General features: G+C 52.1%; 1 protein-coding gene across 2 annotated transcripts in view; it reads left to right on the forward strand.

The window, feature by feature from the left end:
• PRDM11 (PR/SET domain 11) overlaps positions 1-17,232 on the forward strand; it is a 48,932-nt gene extending 31,700 nt beyond the window's left edge. The window contains exons 5-7 of one of the 2 annotated variants that reach the window (XM_065882782.1): positions 8,274-8,461; positions 13,416-14,042; positions 15,068-17,232. In XM_065882782.1, coding sequence (XP_065738854.1) covers positions 8,274-8,461; positions 13,416-14,042; positions 15,068-17,232 — 2,980 coding nt within the window. Of the gene's footprint in view, positions 1-993; positions 1,560-8,273; positions 8,462-13,415; positions 14,043-15,067 lie in introns of those variants that run through there. The other variant, XM_065882783.1, reaches the window with a different exon arrangement.
• Positions 17,233-19,040: the final 1,808 nt, after the last annotated feature.

Here is a 19,040-nt window from a genome sequence, read left to right on the forward strand (position 1 = left end):
ATGCCGGGACCCTTCGGAGGCAGGCGGCTCAGGGCAACGGGAATCTGTCTGTCTTCCTGTCACCTCCCCTCAGGTGGTTCTGAATTCAGCCCCCCAGGTACAGGCAGGGAGGTGTGCCTGTCAGGAGGGTCAGCCTGTATATTTTTCGCTCTTGCTGTGGGAACCAGCTCACGAGAGAGCCGCCGAGACCCGCGTGTGCAGGGCTGGGCCCCTCCCTGCGACTGGTCACAAGTAGCAGTCTGTCTGATGGTCCCTTTGTGCCGTCAGGTGCTCCAGGTAGAAGGGGTGTGTCTGCTCGGGTAGCCTGCCTTGGGGTGCTGAGAGGACGGCAGGGCTGGTCGCCCAGGTAGATCTGCTCTGCATCGTCTGGGCTTGTCTGTCCCAGAGCCATCCCTTCCCTCCCTTCTCCAGCCTGTCAGCTTCCCCCTCTATGACCTAAAGCTGCAGATTCCAGCAGGCCCACAAGGTGGCCCCAAGCAGCTCAGAAATGGCCGCATGGAGGCGGGAACTCAGGGCGGCCAAGAGCATCCTAGTACCTTTTGGAGTGTTTTTCTGTCTGTCCTCCTGTGTAGTCTTAACAACCTGCTAGGTGGGCAAGTGGTCGGGGAGGTAGGTAGAGCAGTTGTTACCTTTGCTTTGCAGAAACTGAGCCGCAGAGAGAGGAAGTGAGCCCTTGGGTCGACGTGCCATCCCTGGGGCTGGGGTCCCACTAGAAAGTCGCTGTCCCTGTACAAGGAGGGGACCTGGGGACCTGGGCACTGCTTGTACTCACCTGTCTCCCCAGGCGTGCCTGGCCCAAGCACCTGAGGGATCTAGGGAGCAGGTGCTTCTCTACGAGTGTGTGTGGTGGGGGGGGGGCAGGTGCCGAACGAGGCTGAAGGGTAGCAGGGTGGGGGGAGGCTAGGTAACTTTGGGGGGTGCGTCCGAGCCCAGGGCTGCCTTCTTTCTCGCAGTTGTAATCAATTGCCCTTCTTTGTTTTTTTGTCCCCCAAGATGATGAAGATGAGGAGACGCCCGGGCCCTCGAGGCAGCCCCTCCGGGGGCCCCTGCAGCCGTCGCCAGAGGAAGAGGCCTGCCTGGCCAGGCCCGCCCTGCTCCTCTCTTCTTCCTCCTCTGAACAGTCCGAGACAGTGGGCCCCAAGCCCGAGGCCCTGCCCCGGCCCTCGCCTCAGGCCCAGGCCGCCTGCAGGGCCCCTCGGCCGCACCCCGGCCCACCCAGCACAGGCCTAGACTGGCAGCTGTTCCACTCCCACGCCCAGCAGACTGAGGTGTTTCGGCAGTTCTGCCAGGAGCTGGTGACCGTGCACCGGGACATGGCAAGCGGCATGCAGGCCATCGGCCAGGCCATGGCCGAGCTGACCAGCCGTGTCAGCCAGATGTGCCAGACGCTGACAGAGATCCGGGATGGGGTCCAGGCATCTCAGCGGGGGCCCGACGGGGCAGCGCCCGCAGGCTCCACCCCCCGGGCCGAGGCTCCCCCAGCGGAGCCCCCAGAGGCGCCCCCAGCGCCGGCCCACGCACGGACTACCAGGTCTCGGAAGAGAAAGCACAGTTTCTAAGCCGGCCAGTCTGCGCTGGGAGGAAGAGAGATGGAGGAGGGGTGTCCGGCCTTGAGACAGGGGCCAGTGTCTTGTGTCCAAGATCGAAGACCCTTGTAGGGTGTTGGGGGGACTGTCGTCTCCTCGCTGCGCACAGGTTGGCTGCCCTGGGCTCAGCCCTCCTCCCTCATCTGTGGCAGGTGCTCGAGATGCAGGAGAAGCTACCTGCCTGATGCTTGCTTGGCCTGGAGGGTCGGCCTCCTCTTGGTCTGCACCCCACAGCAGCAGGCCTTGCAGGGAAAGGGGGAGCGAGAGTGGGGGGCATCTGAATGGAATCCCGCTCTCCGTCCTCAGGGCTGCCGCATCAGCCTCCCCGGCCCTGAGGCTGCTGCTTTCGAGGAGGGTGAGGCCCGAGAACGGGCAGGCAGAGCTCAGCCCTTCCGGGAGGGGTCTGTCCTCCCCTCCCCCAGGGCTCCGAGCCCCGGTGGGTGGCGCCCCAGCCTTGGCCTTCCGCTTGCCCTCGCTCGTGTGCTCAGCTGCCGTGCTTGCCTTTTGTGGAGCGGGGAGAAGAGGGGGGTGACGTCGGAGGAAGGGGAAGACTACCTGGCATTCTTAGAGCACTTTACGTTTCTCCCTGCGCTCGCAGACGTGTGATCTCAGTGGGTCCTCAGGACGGTGGGAGAGGCAGCCACGTCGGGTACTGTGAGCAGCTTTATTACCATCATCATCTGCATTGCATACAAATGAAACAGTAGTCGGTCGCGGGGCCAGGACTGGAAGCCAGGTCTGTGGATTTTTCCAGCTCCCCTGTCAGAGACCAGATGTGGGACTTGGGAGGGGGGTCGCTCCTGCCCCTGCCAAGCTCTTCGGGGTTTCGGTGGGAGGCAACGGCAGCGTTCAGGGTGCGAGTCCACCCCACCCCGCCCCGGCACGAAGGCTGGCAGCCAGTGGCTGGGGAGAAGTAGGGCCTAGGTCTCGGGATCCAGAAGGCGACCCCTCCCCTGGCCCCTCCCGAGCCCAGCAGGGCTCCTGTCCCGTTCCAGGTCCCAGCATGCCTTGCCTCTGCTTGCTTGGGCTGCGTATGCATTAGCTACACACATCTCGAAGCTTCGTGTTTGGGTTTGGAGTGTGGGGAGAGAGCCCGGTTCTTAGAGTTAGGGCGGGAGGCGGGGAGTGGCGGATGCAAGCTCCGCTCTGACGTGGGCGCAGCCCAGCTGTGTGTCCTCTTTGCTCCCTGGCCTGAGGCTGACTCATATCCCAGCCCTCCATCCTGCCACACCTGCCCCTAGAGCCATAGCTGGGTGGGGGCTGGGAGGACTGCTATGCCCAGGGCCTGCTGCCGCCATTCCTGGAGTCCTGCTTCTCACCCCAGCCCAAGCTTAGCCCCGTGGCGGGAGAATGGAGGGCAACTGCAACGTCCCTGTGTCCTGGGCTCCTTCTCCCAGTCTGTGGTTCTCTGGGGGTTCCTGCTCCCCCTGTCCGACAGCCCGATGGCTTGACTATTGCCTGGCATTGCCCTGCCCTCCGATGCTGGAATCAAAGATTGCCTTCCCAAGTATTTTTGTTAAGATGGCAATAAAAAGAAATTGATCTCACACTTGGAACACACCCGGTCTCCAGGATCTTTCTTTGGTGTATATTCTCTTTCTTCGCTTCCTGTGGAAACCTCGAGGCCCCCAAAGCAGGGGTTAGATGACCGAGGAAAAGTGTGTTGGTGAGGGAGGCTCAAGTGCCCCTGGCACTTCCCAGATCTCATCCGCTCTCAGATGCCCTGTGTTCAGCACCCTTAGAGGAAAGGAAAGGAAAGGAATTGATGGGCCGAGGTGGACAAAGCATCCACATATGAAACCGTTTCACTATATTTAATTTCTCTGCAAATCGAAAGTGAGATGTTGCTCAATGAATTCTACCTTTTTTTCCCTAAAGGTATGTCAGGGGTCCTGGGGAAAAACCCCACCATTTCTGGCAGGAGACTCCAGAAGGGTCAGGGGCTGTCCACTTGCCAGGGTACTTCAGGGACCACCCTGAGGCACTCACTTTTTTTTTGGTCACCTCCCCACTGATCTGGGTACCTGACTGTCACAGGTAAGGCCCTGCCCACCTAGAGTCGAGGCTTCTCAAAGTAATTGAAATGGCTTCCTCTGGCTCCCCTTGGGAGTCTCCTCAGCAGGAAGGGGACCCCCTGATCCGTGCATTGCCCTGGCTTGCTTCCAGTCACAGGGAGAGGTTCTCCCAGGCAGGAAATACCCATGTCCTGACCAGGGATCCATCCGCTTTCTGGAAGATTCCAGCCTGCTTTAACCTCTGCCATTCTTGACCAAAGAGCATGGTCATGGAAATCAAGATTTTCCGATCTCCAGGAGATACAGAGGTTCTGTGAAACCGGGCCTAGGGTCTTTCCCACCAAGGTCAGGGTACTAAGCAGTGACTGGCTGGCCTCTCCCTCTGGTCCTGGGGAGGGAAAGTGGCCAAGTTGAAAGCAAAGGGGACAGAGAGATGAAGAGACTTGTCAACTTCCGATGGAAAAGATTTCAGTTTCTTTTTCTTGGCTTCAGTGGGGATTGTGGGGCTAGCACGTCAAACAGGAAGGTGAAACTGGAGCTGGTGGATGGAAATGAATGGGCAGCCAATTTCAGCTTAAGGTGGGGACATCCCCCACTAAGAGTCTGAGGCCTCCAGCCATGCCAAGGGCTGGCTGCGTGGTGTTCTGTTAGAGTCCGGGTGACCATCTAGTGGGTGGATGCATGACCCAAAGACCTTCCCAGAACAGAGACCTCAATGCGTGTGAGAATACAGAGCCCAGCCTCTTCTTGGTCAGTCTTTCCTCATCTCTGCCTCAGTGACTGGGGCAGCTTCCTTTCCATCGGAGGCATAGCCACTGAGTGAGAGTGTCTGAGCCCAGCCTTTGTCTGTCCCTTCCAACAAAACGGATGCCCCTTGGGTTATTTTCCTGTCTTGAGTTGGAACTGATAGTCATTTCCTGACCCAGCTAGAAAATATGGTGCACTGGATAAGACACAGTGGGTGAGGTCTGAAAAGTGTCGTCTTCGTGCTTATCTAGCCAATACCCAAAGTCAGCAGAGTTTGGAATAAAAACAATCCATTATCATCATGCAAGTTTCAGTCCAGAACCACCCCTCCACCGCCACTACCCGCCCACCCCCCCCCCCCGGATTTCTTCAAAGGGTCTGATTTGAAAAGCTATCAAATAAGCACTAGTGTTTACAGATCAGCCCGTGCTATGCATTTTCCATCCCCCTTCTGACATACTCTGTGCCTTCCCTCCAATGAAGTAGTGACCTGGAAACTACTTCAAATAGAAAGATTTTTCACTCCCTGGAAGCCTTCTGTTCCAGGAAGGGCTCTTGTTCACCCGCAGCCGTGTAATGGGACAGGCATGCCTCCTCATACAGGGATTGTTGTGTGGGGGCAGGATTCTGGGAGTGGATCAAGCCATTGGGTGTTACTGCAAAATACTTACAATGGGGAGACCTGACTAGAAGTCACTGGTGTTGGGACTTAGCTGGCTCCATTTAGCTTTACCTCAAAAATGATACAGCGTAAACATCTTCTCAGGGGGAATGGATTGTTACGATTCACTGAGAGTTGCCGTATATATCTTATTTCGAATGCCAACTTTCAGAACAACCAAATGCAACTGGATGCTGAACCAATTTTGATCTTTGAAGATACTTCGTGATCCATACAAAGATTTGGAGCTCTCCTCCTAAATATTTTAAAAAATTTTATTGAAGTCTAGTTGATTTGTAGTGTTGTGTTAATTTCTGCTGTACAGCAAAAGTGATTCAGTTATACATATATACATTCTTTTTCATATTCTTTTCCATTACTGTTTATCACAGGATATTGAATATAGTTCCCTGTGCTATACAGGAGGACCTCTATTCCTAAATATTGATTCTTGTTGGGTAGAAAAACACCAGAAGTTGGAAGGGGAAATTGACTTGAATCTTTCTAAACCTTCTGACGTCCTCACCAAGTTGCTCTTTGGAATAAATCCCTGATAGTTACGTGTTTCTCATCTACCTTTTTTCTCTTTGAGTGCCAGAGAAAATAATTCTAGCTTTTAGAGCCTGACGGCTGTTTAGAGACTGAAAAAAGAAAAGACTGTATTCCTCTTTCCTTGTGCTCTATGACTTAAGTGATTCTTGTTAGAAAAAACATGAATAGTTGGTTTGCCTTCTGTGTCTGGGAATAGGAAGGTTTGGATCTACCTCAGTTCCATGCTGTGCTCACCACTAGGTCAAATCCCAGACTCTTGCTGAACTGGGGACTAGAAAATAGTTTGCACATTCAGAAGAAATCTCACGTATGAAGAAAAGGCAGACTTCTGCAGTTGGAGAGTTGAGATCGTATGTGAGGGGCGCTATGCCTGGGGTACCACAAATGTAGATTCCCAATGCTGCTGGCCACCATGACCGTCACCACTGCCACCCTGTACTGGTATTGGCGTTGGTGTATGTCTTTTCCTTTTTTAGGAGGTGGGGGAGAGGGAGTAACAGTAATAACTGCTTATTGAGGAAGACTTGGAAAGTAGAGAAAATTACAAAGAAGTAGAACCGTGTATAATGGATAATCACTGTTAAAACAGTGGTGTATTTCCTTCAAGCGGTTTACCCAGGCTTGTTTGTAAAGCGTGATTAGAACCATAATATAAATAGCTTTGAGTCCTATTGTTCCCACTCTGCCTTATATCAGGACCATTTTTCCATGTCATGAAAGATTCTGTGAAAACATTTTTCTGTAGCCGAGTAACATTCCATTGTACGAATATACCATGGTTTATTCAGTTGTTTCTCTAGTATCAGAAGTTTAGATGTTCTAGCTTTTGCTCCATTACAAACAGTGGAACAGTCAGCGTGGCGGTATGCATTTTGCATTCTTGTTCCACACCTTAACGTTTTGGTGTTCTTTTTTAAATTCTACAAATATTGTGGAAAAACCCAAATGAAATAAAATTTACCATTTGAACCACTTTTAAGTGTAAAGTTCAGTGGTATTAAGTACACTCACACTGTTGGGCAACCATCACCATCATCCCTCTCCATAACTTTCCATCTTCCCCAACTGAAGCTCGGTACCCATTCAACGCTAGCTCCCTATTTCCCCCTCCCCCATCCCCTGGCAACCACCATCCTACTTTCTGTCTCTGTGAATTTGACTACTCATATAAGTGGAATCCTGTAGTATTTGTTGTTTTGTGACTGGCTTATTTCACTTAGTATGTGTCGTCAAGGATCATTCATGTTGTAGCGTGGGTCAGAGTTTCCTTTCTATTTATGGCTGACTAATATCCCGTTGGGTGTATATACCACATCTTATTTATCCATTCATCCATCAGTTGACACTTGGGTTGCTTCCACCTTTGACTATTGTGAATAATGCTGCTGTGAACGTGAGTGAACAAATACTCGTTCGAGTCCATGTTGCCAAGTCGTTTCCCAAAGTGTCGTGCCAGCTTGTTCTCCACCATTAGTATGGGAGACCCTAGTCTTGCCACCTTTACCAATACAGAGCTTACAATGTGAAAAAGTTCTCTGTGCCGACAAGACAATGCGCTGCTTTGTGCCTCTTTTCTTATTAGTGATGCTGAATCCTTTCATTTGTTCATTATCCATTTGGATTTATTTCTGTGAATTATTGTTTCCCTTGGACTGCTCCAAGTACAGTTCTTTGGGCTGTGCCAGTCGGACAGTCTTTGATTTCTTCCCTGGCTTTTGAGACAAATCATAGCATAAGGAAAAGAAGTTTGTTTTTGACTACAAATTTCCTAGGCACTTGGATACCACAGAACCCTAAAACTCCAAATAATTTCCTCTTGCCTGTTTGATCTGTGCATCTCCACCTCTCTACAGGTATTGCATCATCTCACCTTTCGGAGGCGAGTGAGGTGGCAGGTTGGATATTGGAAATGTCATTTCAGGGAGAATGGGTGAGGTCCATAGATTCTGAGGGTCTGACAGAACTTTAAAGCTTATCTGGGCATTGCTGAGTCGGTGCTTTACATGCCCACATAGGAGCCGTGAGTTCTAGTGAGAAAAGCATGGACCTCAATGCTCCATCTCCCATTTATTAGCTGTGTGACCTTAGGCAAGTCACTTAGCCTCTCTGAGCCTCAGTTTCCTTACCTTCAAATGACTTGGATTAACCTGTGGTTTCTCACATTTCCTTGCCTTTCCCTACCACCCCTGTCCCCACTGGACCCTCTGTTTTTCAAGATTTTGATCTTCAGCATTTATTAATTGATCTCTTGGGCACCCTTTTCACATGGGTCATTTCTGCTAGGCTTTGTGACATTCTGAGAACAGTTCAAGGATCTCGCCCTTACCACCATCAGAGGCCTGCGGGTATCTGGGAATGCCTGCGGTTAAAAGTTAGGGAAGAATAGTTTTCCAGCCACCTGTATATCTGGTATTGAACCTTGTATTTACCAGAACCTAGGAGGTAGGAAGGGCAGGTGTCATTTCCAGTCCCAGAAAACAGAGATCCTTAGAGGTTCAAAGGCTTGCTTGAAGTCCACAAAACAGTGAGACAAGGGACTGGCTCCAGCTGGTGTGCCTTTCCTCGGCAGGGAAGCTGCTCTGTAGACTTTTGCAGATACCCACACGCTCATAGGCGGCTGGCCACTGGCACCTGCCCGGCACCGTGCCTGGTACCGGCAGGCACTCGCCAAAGAGTGGCCCGCGCGTTCTTACCTGTCCCCCTCGCCCCCAGGTACGTGGTCATCTCCCGGGAGGAGAGGGAGCAGAACCTGCTGGCGTTCCAGCACAGCGAGTGCATCTACTTCCGGGCGTGCCGGGACATCCGGCCCGGGGAGCGGCTGCGGGTCTGGTACAGCGAAGACTACATGAAGCGCCTGCACAGCATGTCCCAAGAGACCATCCACCGCAACCTGGCCAGAGGTGAGTGCCCACACCCAAGGGAGGGCCACGCCCACTGCCAAGTCCCAGGGGAGGCCAGAAATGCTTCTCTAGGAGCTTCCTAGGAAAACCGATGGGAAATACAGTACACCAGCAATGGGGAGACACAGAGGGACTCAGGGGAACTGATGGTCTAGGTAGGAGCAGCCGCTCTGGCACCGGCCGTGGCCATCCGGTGTGTCCTCCTCCCTCAGACGTGGTCAGAGCCCTATTATAGACGTTTCAGAGGATCAGGGAGAGAGACAAGTCTCCAATGCCAAGCATATAAGTTTAATCAAAATTGATTCTGTTTCCCCGACTCAAATTGATGGAAGGATGTTGTGAACTGCCACTGGCTCGATAATAGGTGACATTTGCTAAGTACTTCTATGGTGTCCCATGTAATCATCCTAGTAGCACCTGCCCGATAAGTGCCCAGTGAGAAGTAGAGAGAAGTTTTCTATGGTGTCCCATGTAATCATCCTAGTAGCACCTGCCCGATAAGTGCCCAGTGAGAAGTAGAGAGAAGTTTTCTATGGTGTCCCATGTAATCATCCTAGTAGCACCTGCCTGATAAGTGCCCAGTGAGAAGTAGAGAGAAGTTTTCTATGGTGTCCCATGTAATCATCCTAGTAGCACCTGCCCGATAAGTGCCCAGTGAGAAGTAGAGAGAAGTTTTCTATGGTGTCCCATGTAATCATCCTAGTAGCACCTGCCCGATAAGTGCCCAGTGAGAAGTAGAGAGAAGTTTTCTATGGTGTCCCATGTAATCATCCTAGTAGCACCTGCCCGATAAGTGCCCAGTGAGAAGTAGAGAGAAGTTTTCTATGGTGTCCCATGTAATCATCCTAGTAGCACCTGCCCGATAAGTGCCCAGTGAGAAGTAGAGAGAAGTTTTCTATGGTGTCCCATGTAATCATCCTAGTAGCACCTGCCCGATAAGTGCCCAGTGAGAAGTAGAGAGAAGTTTTCTATGGTGTCCCATGTAATCATCCTAGTAGCACCTGCCCGATAAGTGCCCAGTGAGAAGTAGAGAGAAGTTTTCTATGGTGTCCCATGTAATCATCCTAGTAGCACCTGCCCGATAAGTGCCCAGTGAGAAGTAGAGAGAAGTTTTCTATGGTGTCCATGTAATCATCCTAGTAGCACCTGCCCGATAAGTGCCCAGTGAGAAGTAGAGAGAAGTTTTCTATGGTGTCCCATGTAATCATCCTAGTAGCACCTGCCCGATAAGTGCCCAGTGAGAAGTAGAGAGAAGTTTTCTATGGTGTCCCATGTAATCATCCTAGTAGCACCTGCCCGATAAGTGCCCAGTGAGAAGTAGAGAGAAGTTTTCTATGGTGTCCCATGTAATCATCCTAGTAGCACCTGCCCGATAAGTGCCCAGTGAGAAGTAGAGAGAAGTTTTCTATGGTGTCCCATGTAATCGTCCTAGTAGCACCTGCCCGATAAGTGCCCAGTGAGAAGTAGAGGGGTAATATACGTAGCACATTTAGAACAATGTCTGTCTTGACCATCGTAAGCCCTCAGCTGTAAACTTTTAATACTAATGATAGCATGTGGATTATTATCTCCACCTTACAGATGTAGGAACCGAGCATCAATAAATACAGTGACTCACCCAGAATCCCATGGCAAGCAGGGGCAGAGCTAGGTTCCTAACCCACATCTAGTCTGAGTCCAAGGTCTAAGCTCTAACCTACAGTGTTATAAGGCCTCCCAGACAAAACTAGTTTCTTCCCTGCTTCCTCCTGGTCTCATTCCTGGCAGTCCTAATGATATGCTGTGAAAGAACAATCTCTGTTAGGAGAAGAAGATTGGAGGGAGGTGGGTGGTGGCCTGGTGGGTGGGTATCCATCCAGGCTCCATTTAAATGAGTCATTTGAAAGCGGTTTAAAATAATCCCCAGCTCCTAGGCCTTTACCTCTTTACTCCATCCTCAGCCATGCCAGGGCAAACGGGTGAGCCCAAGGTCCTTTTTCCAACAGGACCTTCCTTACACTAAAACCACATATCCAAAGACCCAGAGTCCATCTGGTCCCGGGAACCAAGCCTATACCCAAGCCCCACCATATCATGTTTCTGACCAATCTACTTGTTGGAAGTAAAGCTTCATTTAGAGCATGAGGGGAAGAGATGAAAAGGGGATAAGAGTGACCCATTGGAAGTAAGCTGTCTTCAAAACCAAAACAGAGCAAAGCGAATTGTGGACATTGAGTGCACAACTGCGTGCACAGCTGCTGCCTGACTTGGTAAAAGGTATCTGGTGACCGGATGAGCAGTGAGGGGAGACCCAGTAGATACCCTCATCTCTTGTTTTCTTTGGAGCTGGGTGTTAGGCGCATACATGCCGATTATACTTGGGAAGGCATGTTTCTGTGACATGATTGCCGTGGTTTCCACTTGACCTCTGGAGATGCCATACATCCTCCATAAATCTTGGTTGAATGGATAAAAGAAGAAATGAATGAAGACCACCAAGAAATCTCCAAAAGAATCATATCACCAGAAGAAGAGAAAACCAAGAGAAGTCATATCCGAGGACATGGGTTCCATCCCTTGGCCATGATCTTCTTGAATTCTTCTGGATTTGTAATGTCCTTTTTTCCCCGTGTCTACTCCAGAGCACCTCAAGCTGCTTCATCCTCAGAGAGCCCTGAGACCCAAGGGGAGCGCTCGGAGAAGGGCATCAGCTTTCAGGAGTGGTTCAAAGGAGCGTGGCAGACAGACTTGAAATGAGATAAACCAAGATGTGTGAAGATACAGGAGGAAGGAGTGTCTATTCCTGGCCAGGCTGAGAAGTAGGAAACACGAAGGAACCTGGAAGCCACCCATGGGGCAGGGCCAGAGCAGAGGGTGGACTTGGCCGTAAAGCCCTTGGGAAGCAGCCGTGGAGCTCAGTGGCCTTTAGACGTGTGTCCCTGTAGCCTGTAGCTTTGGCAGACTCTGATACGGCTAGTGGTGTCTTAGATCTGTGTGCCAGTTCTGCTCTGTAGGGGGCATTCCCCACGCTCAACCATTCAAGGTCTTACCTGGGAGAGGCTTCTTTGGAATTGGAGGCTGGAGCCTTGGTGAAGTCCAGAGCGTGACTTATTAGCTCTTATTAAGTAGAGACATTAGTTGGAGCCCAGAACTGCTTCCTGAAGAGTATAAATTATTCCTCTGTGGTTATCTTTTAAGAATAGGATGCATCTAATACACGTATTCAAAGAATTTATGTTTTTTGTCGACTTTGGGTCATTGATTTTCTTTGTGGTGTTTCCCTCATGTTTTATGGAGGCTTTAGAATCAATTTCATAATGCTTAAAGATTTTTTTTGACCCATAGATTTTTCCGGGAGCCTTGAGCCCAAAGAAATCGCCTGCTCATCCTAGGAAATTTGAATAACCTTGTCCTTGAGTAGAGATGCATGAGGAATCCCCGGTGATGCGTATCCTGGACCTCCTGAGATCCTCAGCTATTTGCTGCCTGATTGGTCCATGAGAAAGTGAAAGGGTGGCCTTTGACTTTCAGAGATTCTGATGGGCAAGTGTCTGATCTGTAAGGCGAACAAGTTGCATTTTTGAAAAGTTCTCTTCATCTCCACCCTCAGATGTTACAGAAACAAGGCTGCGGGGAGCCGCCTGAGTTTCAGGAGCCTTGGAGCCTTCAGGAGATAAGGTCATTCCTTAGGTGTTCACGTGAGGACAGAAGAGGATCGTCCTGAATAGGCTGCTCCCTTCTGTGTTGTGACCTGTGGGAAACCTGGAGTCATACACGGGCCAGGGTACATCACCCCATGACAGCTGTGGGATGCCAAGGCTTGGTCACAGCATGGAACATCTGATTGCACATGGAGAGCCCTTGGCCTTCACTCGGAGGCCTTGAGCAAACGCAGCTCTCAGAAGCCTAATTACAACATATATTCAGGTCAAGACGTTGGTCAGAGTCACATCTCCCAGGGCCCCGCCCCTGATCTAGGAAGCCTTTGAGAGTTCTAGCTCCATAGACGGCTGTCAGGACCTTCTGAGGGTCCCTCTTAGCATCTGTCGCCCCAGGCAGCATCCATACATCTATAGCAATTTATGCAGCTGTGTTGGCCATTTTGAGAGATCAGGCTAACGTAATATATTGCTGGGGTGTTCACCAAGGTCTTTGACGTCATTTACATGATAGAAATAGAAGAGGAAATGTCCTTAGAATTGTCAGGTAAGGACACACAGCTACTGTAGTTTGAGCGCGTGTTGGGTCCGCGTGGGCGTGTTGTGCTTTATCGTGCTGGGGGGCTGCCATCTTGGAGCTCACAGCCGCTGTTGGTATGCCCGACTTCCCTTTTCTTCCTGCCTCGGTCATCCGTGAGAGCCACAGAGGTTCAGGCCGTGCTTCCTCACATAATCCAAGGCTCCCGGTTCCTGGGAGAATTAGAAAGGACAGTTGCTATAAGGCAGACTTTGCCCTAACAGGGCTGTCTCCCAAGAGTCAGGGAGGAGGAAGGAGTGGGCCTCAGTGTTTCGTGTGTACCTTTTACCAAGTCGAAGCAGCCATCTTCCGATTGCTGGGACTGGAGGAGCAGCCTGGAGGGGTGGGGACTCCACATGCACTTAGCTGAGCTATGGTACCACCCACCCGGCTAATCACGTGGGGTATCATCTTCTAGGATGACAGGATGGCAAGTTCCTTAACTTCCAACTCCCTGCCCCTATAGCGTTTGCTCAACTTATAAACATAGAGCTTCTACACATAAAGCTCCATGGAAACAGTCTCTTTAAAAAGAGTTCTTCCCACTTTTTCGGGTCCTTTGACTCTAGACCCCGTGATCCATTGAGTAATCCACCTCCCTTTTTGCCACCCCTGCTCCATTAGGCCAGACCCAGAGGGATGTGTCAAGCGACTTCCTGAGAGGAGTGCTTCATTTTCTGTTGGTTTCTCCTCTTTGGGGCTTTTCCCCACTTCCTCACACCCTGGTTTTCCTTCCTAGGAGAGAAGAAGTTGCAGAGGGAGAAGTCTGAGCAGGCTCTGGATAACCCAGAAGACCTGAGGGGTCCCCTGCAGCTCCCCGTGTTGAGACAGGGCAAAAGTCCCTACAAGCGTGGCTTTGACGAGGGGGACGTGCACCCCCAGGCCAAGAAGAAGAAAATCGACCTCATTTTCAAGGATGTGTTGGAGGCCTCACTGGAATCTGCAAAGGTAGAAGCCCACCAGCTGGCACTGAGCACCTCGCTGGTCATCAGGAAGGTCCCCAAGTACCAGAACGACGCCTACAGTCAGTGTGCAATGACCGTGTCACATGGCGTGCAGAACGTCACCCGGACCCAGGGAGAAGGAGACTGGAAGATCCCCCAAGGGGCTTCCAAGGAGGCAGGCCCACTGGAGGATGAAGAAGAGGAGCCTTCGTCATTCAAGGCCGACAGTCCCGCCGAGGCCTCCCTTGCATCCGACCCTCACGAGCTGCCCACCACCTCCTTTTGCCCTAACTGTATTCGCCTAAAGAAGAAGGTCCGGGAACTCCAGGCCGAACTAGACATGCTTAAGTCTGGCACGCTTCCTGAGCCCCCCACCTTGCCAGCACAGGTACTGGAGCTCCCCGAATTCTCAGACCCCGCAGGTAAGTCGGTGTGGATGAGACTGTTGTCAGAGGGAAGAGCACGCGGTGGGCCATGTGGAGGGGGGCCTGGTGCTCCCCAGGGGAGCCAACTTTGGGGAGACCTGGGGCGTGGAGCTCGGAGATGGGTACCGGCCACAGCGCTCGCCCTCGGGTGCCTCCGACAGGCCGCCTTACAGCTCCGGTGGGGGCTTCGGGTCTTGCCCTTGTATCCTCCTCGTCAATAAAGGAAGTTCTGCCGCAGGAGGGGTGTGTGCTGTGTTCTTAACCCGTTGCCTTTCTCCAGTGTCTTACCCCAAAGCCCAACTTCTAAACCCAATCTTTCTCTCTCCCGGTCTCAGGCAGGCTGTCCCGTGGGGGAGAGCCCCCGGCCTTACTGACGGGGATACAGGGCATTTAGTTGCCTTTGCTGCTTTCTGTTGGCTGCCTGCATCTTTTAGGGATGCTCAACCACAAGGAGGTTTTCTCAGTACGCACCTGCAGCTGAGTTAGAGAGTTACAAAGCACTTCCTATTTTAACCGCACCCCTTAGCTCAGAATGAGGTGTTTCCGATTTTCAAAGCACGCATCTTAACTACACTGCATTCTGATCCCGAAATCACTTGGGGCCCGAACTCCCTTCATTTGAGGGCAGCGCGCCTTCCCCTGACCGCCTTGGTGGTGGGACGCGTCCCACGTCCTGTCCTTGCTGTGTACCACTACGGAACCTCTGATGTGCTCTGTTGCTCCAGCAGCTCTGCCCTCCTAGTTGTGCTGTTCGGTCGATACAGAACATTTAAGTTCCTTGAGCACCTACTCGTGGAAGGTGAGGGCAGGCAGCCTGGAGCGTGGTGGCCCCCGGGGCTAATGCACAGAGAGGGTGAGACATGCATGGACGACAAGAGTGCTTATAAATGAATTCCTCATAGGGATCGGCTCCTGTTTCACAGAATGCGACACCTACCTCTTGGGCCCTATTTCCTTCATTTTGGAAATGTCCGTGTTTTTTTCCAGCAGGTGTAACTGTTTCTTTCCCATTTGTCTTCCAGCCTCAGAGAGCATGGTCTCCGGCCCTGCCATCATGGAGGACGACGACCAGGAGGTCGATTCGGCAGACGAATCCGTCTCCAACGATATGATGACGGCCACCGATGAGCCCTCCAAGATGTCGTCGGCCACCGGGCGCCGAATCCGGCGCTTCAAGCAGGAGTGGCTGAAGAAATTCTGGTTCCTGCGGTACTCCCCGACCCTCAACGAGATGTGGTGTCACGTCTGCCGCCAGTACACGGTGCAGTCCTCCCGCACCTCGGCCTTCATCATCGGCTCCAAGCAGTTCAAGATTCACACCATCAAGTTGCACAGTCAGAGCAACCTGCACAAGAAGTGCCTGCAGCTCTACAAGCTCCGCATGCACCCCGAGAAGACGGAAGAGATGTGTCGCAACATGACCCTGCTCTTCAACACCGCCTACCACCTGGCCCTGGAGGGCAGGCCCTACCTGGACTTCCGGCCCCTGGCCGAGCTGCTGCGGAAGTGCGAGCTCAAGGTGGTGGACCAGTACATGAACGAGGGAGACTGTCAGATCCTCATCCATCACATCGCCCGGGCGCTGCGCGAAGACCTGGTGGAGCGCATCCGCCAGTCACCGTGCCTCAGCATCATCCTGGATGGACAGAGCGACGACCTGCTGGCTGACACGGTGGCGGTCTATGTCCAATACACCAGCAGCGACGGGCCCCCGGCCACGGAGTTCCTGTCCCTGCAGGAACTGGGGTTCTCCAGCACAGAGAGCTACCTCCAGGCGCTTGACCGGGCCTTTTCCGCCTTGGGCATTCGGCTGCAGGATGAGAAGCCCACCGTTGGCTTGGGCATAGACGGGGCCAACGTCACAGCCAGCCTGCGGGCCAGCATGTTCATGACGATCCGCAAGACGCTGCCCTGGCTGCTGTGCCTGCCCTTCATGGTGCACCGGCCCCACCTGGAGATCCTGGATGCCATCAGTGGGAAGGAGCTCCCCTGCCTGGAGGAGCTGGAGAACAACCTGAAGCAGCTGCTGAGTTTCTACCGTTACTCGCCACGCCTCATGTGCGAGCTGCGGTCCACGGCGTCCACCCTCTGCGAGGAGACGGAGTTCCTGGGGGACATCCGGGCTGTGAGGTGGATCATCGGAGAGCAGAACGTCCTCAATGCCCTCATCAAGGACTACCTGGAGGTGGTGGCCCACCTCAAGGATGTCAGCAGCCAGACCCAGAGGGCGGACGCCTCGGCCATCGCGCTGGCCCTGCTGCAGTTCCTCATGGACTACCAGTCCATCAAGCTCGTCTACTTCCTCCTGGACGTGATCGCCGTGCTGTCACGCCTGGCCTACGTCTTCCAGGGCGAGTACCTCCTGGTGTCCCAGGTGGACGACAAGCTCGAGGAGGCCATCCAGGAGATCAGCCGGCTGGCCGACTCTCCGGGGGAGTACCTGCAGGAGTTCGAGGAGAACTTCCGGGAGAGCTTCAACGGGATCTCCGTGAAGAACCTCAGGGTGGCCGAAGCCAAGTTCCAGTCCATCCGGGAGAAGATCTGCCAGAAGACCCAAGTGATCCTGGCTCAGCGGTTCGATTCCCGCAGCCGGCTCTTCGTGAAGGCCTGCCAGGTGTTTGACCTGGCCGCCTGGCCCAGGAACAGCGAGGAGCTCATGAGCTACGGCAAGGAGGACATGGTGCAGATCTTTGATCACCTGGAGGCCATCCCCACCTTTTCCCGGGATGTCTGCAGGGAAGGGCTGGACCCCCGGGGGAGTCTGCTGATGGAGTGGCGGGAACTCAAGGCTGATTACTACACCAAAAACGGCTTCAAGGACCTGATCGGCCACATTTGCAAATACAAGCAGAGGTTTCCGCTCTTGAACAAGATCATCCAGGTCATCAAAGTCCTCCCGACCTCCACCGCTTGCTGCGAGAAAGGCCGAAACGCCCTGCAGCGAGTCCGCAAAAACCACCGCTCCCGCCTGACCCTGGAGCAGCTCAGCGACCTGTTGACCATCGCTGTCAACGGCCCTCCGATCGCCAACTTTGATGCCAAGCGAGCCCTGGACAGCTGGTTCGAGGAGAAGTCTGGCAACAGTTACACACTGTCGGCCGAGGTCCTCAGCCGGATGTCTGCGCTGGAACAGAAGCCAGTGCTTCAGACCGTGGACCACGGGTCAGAGTTTTACCCGGATATTTAGGGAGCCGGATCGCAGAGTTCACTAAGCTGTTGAATATTTTTTTAACCTATACTCATAAGCTTTGATACATTATATAAATATATATTATATTATATATATATATATATATATATATATATATATATATATATATATATATATATATATAAACCCACACTGAAAAGATGTTAAAAACCAAGGTGACACGTCCACCAGAAGCTACTGGGAAAGGAATGATGTCAGAAACTGACTCTCGTCTACAAAACTTGGCAGCTGCAACACACGTGGAAACTCATTTTCACTCACAGAAGCAGGTGCTGGGGCCACATGTGCTCCCACCTCACAGTCAACCAACCGCATAAGCTAAAATGACGGGTCTGTCATCACCTTTAGGTAGCTCGTTTTGTTTCTGTTCTCGTTTGGGGGTTGAAGGGTTTGGGTTTGGGTGTATGTTCTTGCCTTTTTTTTTTTTTTTTCTTGTTTGGTTTCATGAGGGGGGTTTCTTGGCCTCTTCATTGACCAGCTGGTCCAGCTGAATCAGATCTCTCATTTGGGATAGGGTGGGCTGTGTATCTGGATCGGGGTATTTGACCTTTCCCTCTCCCACCCAACTTCAGCTTGAGGGATTTTCATTCATTTCCTGACCAGCGTTCCTTCACTGTCTCGAAACAAAAGTGTCGGTCAGACTGTGACACCCACCACTCCCTACCCGTGCCGCTTGTCCTGTCCCTTGTCTGTTGAATCCCTCCTTCCAGACCCCTGGATCCTAAACATTTTACCTGTTATACTGAAGGCAAAATCGCCTTACACCGAGCTTGAAATCCCGGGGACGGGGTGGGGGTGGGGCGTGAGCTCCTGCATTCCTGTTTGACCTGGTGTGGGATAACATAATATAATTCCATTCAGATCCAGGGAATATGGGGGAAATGAAGAGCCAAAAAGTCTCTACCCCAGTAGGGCAGCAATTTTTGGCTAAAAACAAGTAAAATGAAAAGTATGTAATCAATTTACATGAATTATTTATACTCTGTCTTTATAATCATATAATGTGTTTGGGGGTATTTTATTTTCCCTTTAATAATCAAGAAATGCCTGCTAGAGTCCGGTGGCAGGAGATGTCAATGCAAGTTGTGCCCTGGGTTATGCATAACTCCGATGAGAGTCTCTAGAGATTGGGTCCTTTTGCAGTAAGGCTGATGACGAGCCCTGCAGCCTGGCAGGAAGGTAGTGGGAAAGTGGGTAATGCATCTATGCCGGCGAACGCTTCGTTTTTTGAACAGGGTAGAGACGTCCTAAAAGAAAGGAATACACAAGAGGTAAGACAGGACTCTCAAGGCATCAGCCTACACACACACACACACACACACACACACACACACACGCACGCACATGCACACGCGCGCGCGCGCACACACACACACCGAGATATAAGCTTTAGAAATAGCCACTCGCCTACTCCCTGAGGCAAGTAGTGGTTTAATCTAGAGGAGTCTTGATCAATGCTCTTTTGTTCATTTAATTACCAGTATACCTCGCAAGGGAGTTTTTTAAAAAATGTGCGTGAGCTGTTAAAAACTTCTGTCCATGTTTCCACATCTGATGTATGCATATCTGATATGCAGAGATCCTACATCGTGGGTGCAGGTTATATTGTGGGGAGAGAGGAAGAGCTGCATTGTCTGTGGTCTGTCGGGAGCCATCCCTCTCAGTTGGCAGAGGGTGGGCAAAGGACGGTGTGATCTGGCCACAGGCATGGCTCCAGCGTCCCCCACCTGCTCGGCTCAGACATTAGAAAACTGTGGTGGCTTCCTTCCTTCTTGGTTAATCTT

This window comes from Phocoena phocoena, chromosome 8 (genome assembly GCF_963924675.1).
Source record: "Phocoena phocoena chromosome 8, mPhoPho1.1, whole genome shotgun sequence".
Classification (NCBI taxonomy): Eukaryota; Metazoa; Chordata; class Mammalia; order Artiodactyla; family Phocoenidae; genus Phocoena; species Phocoena phocoena.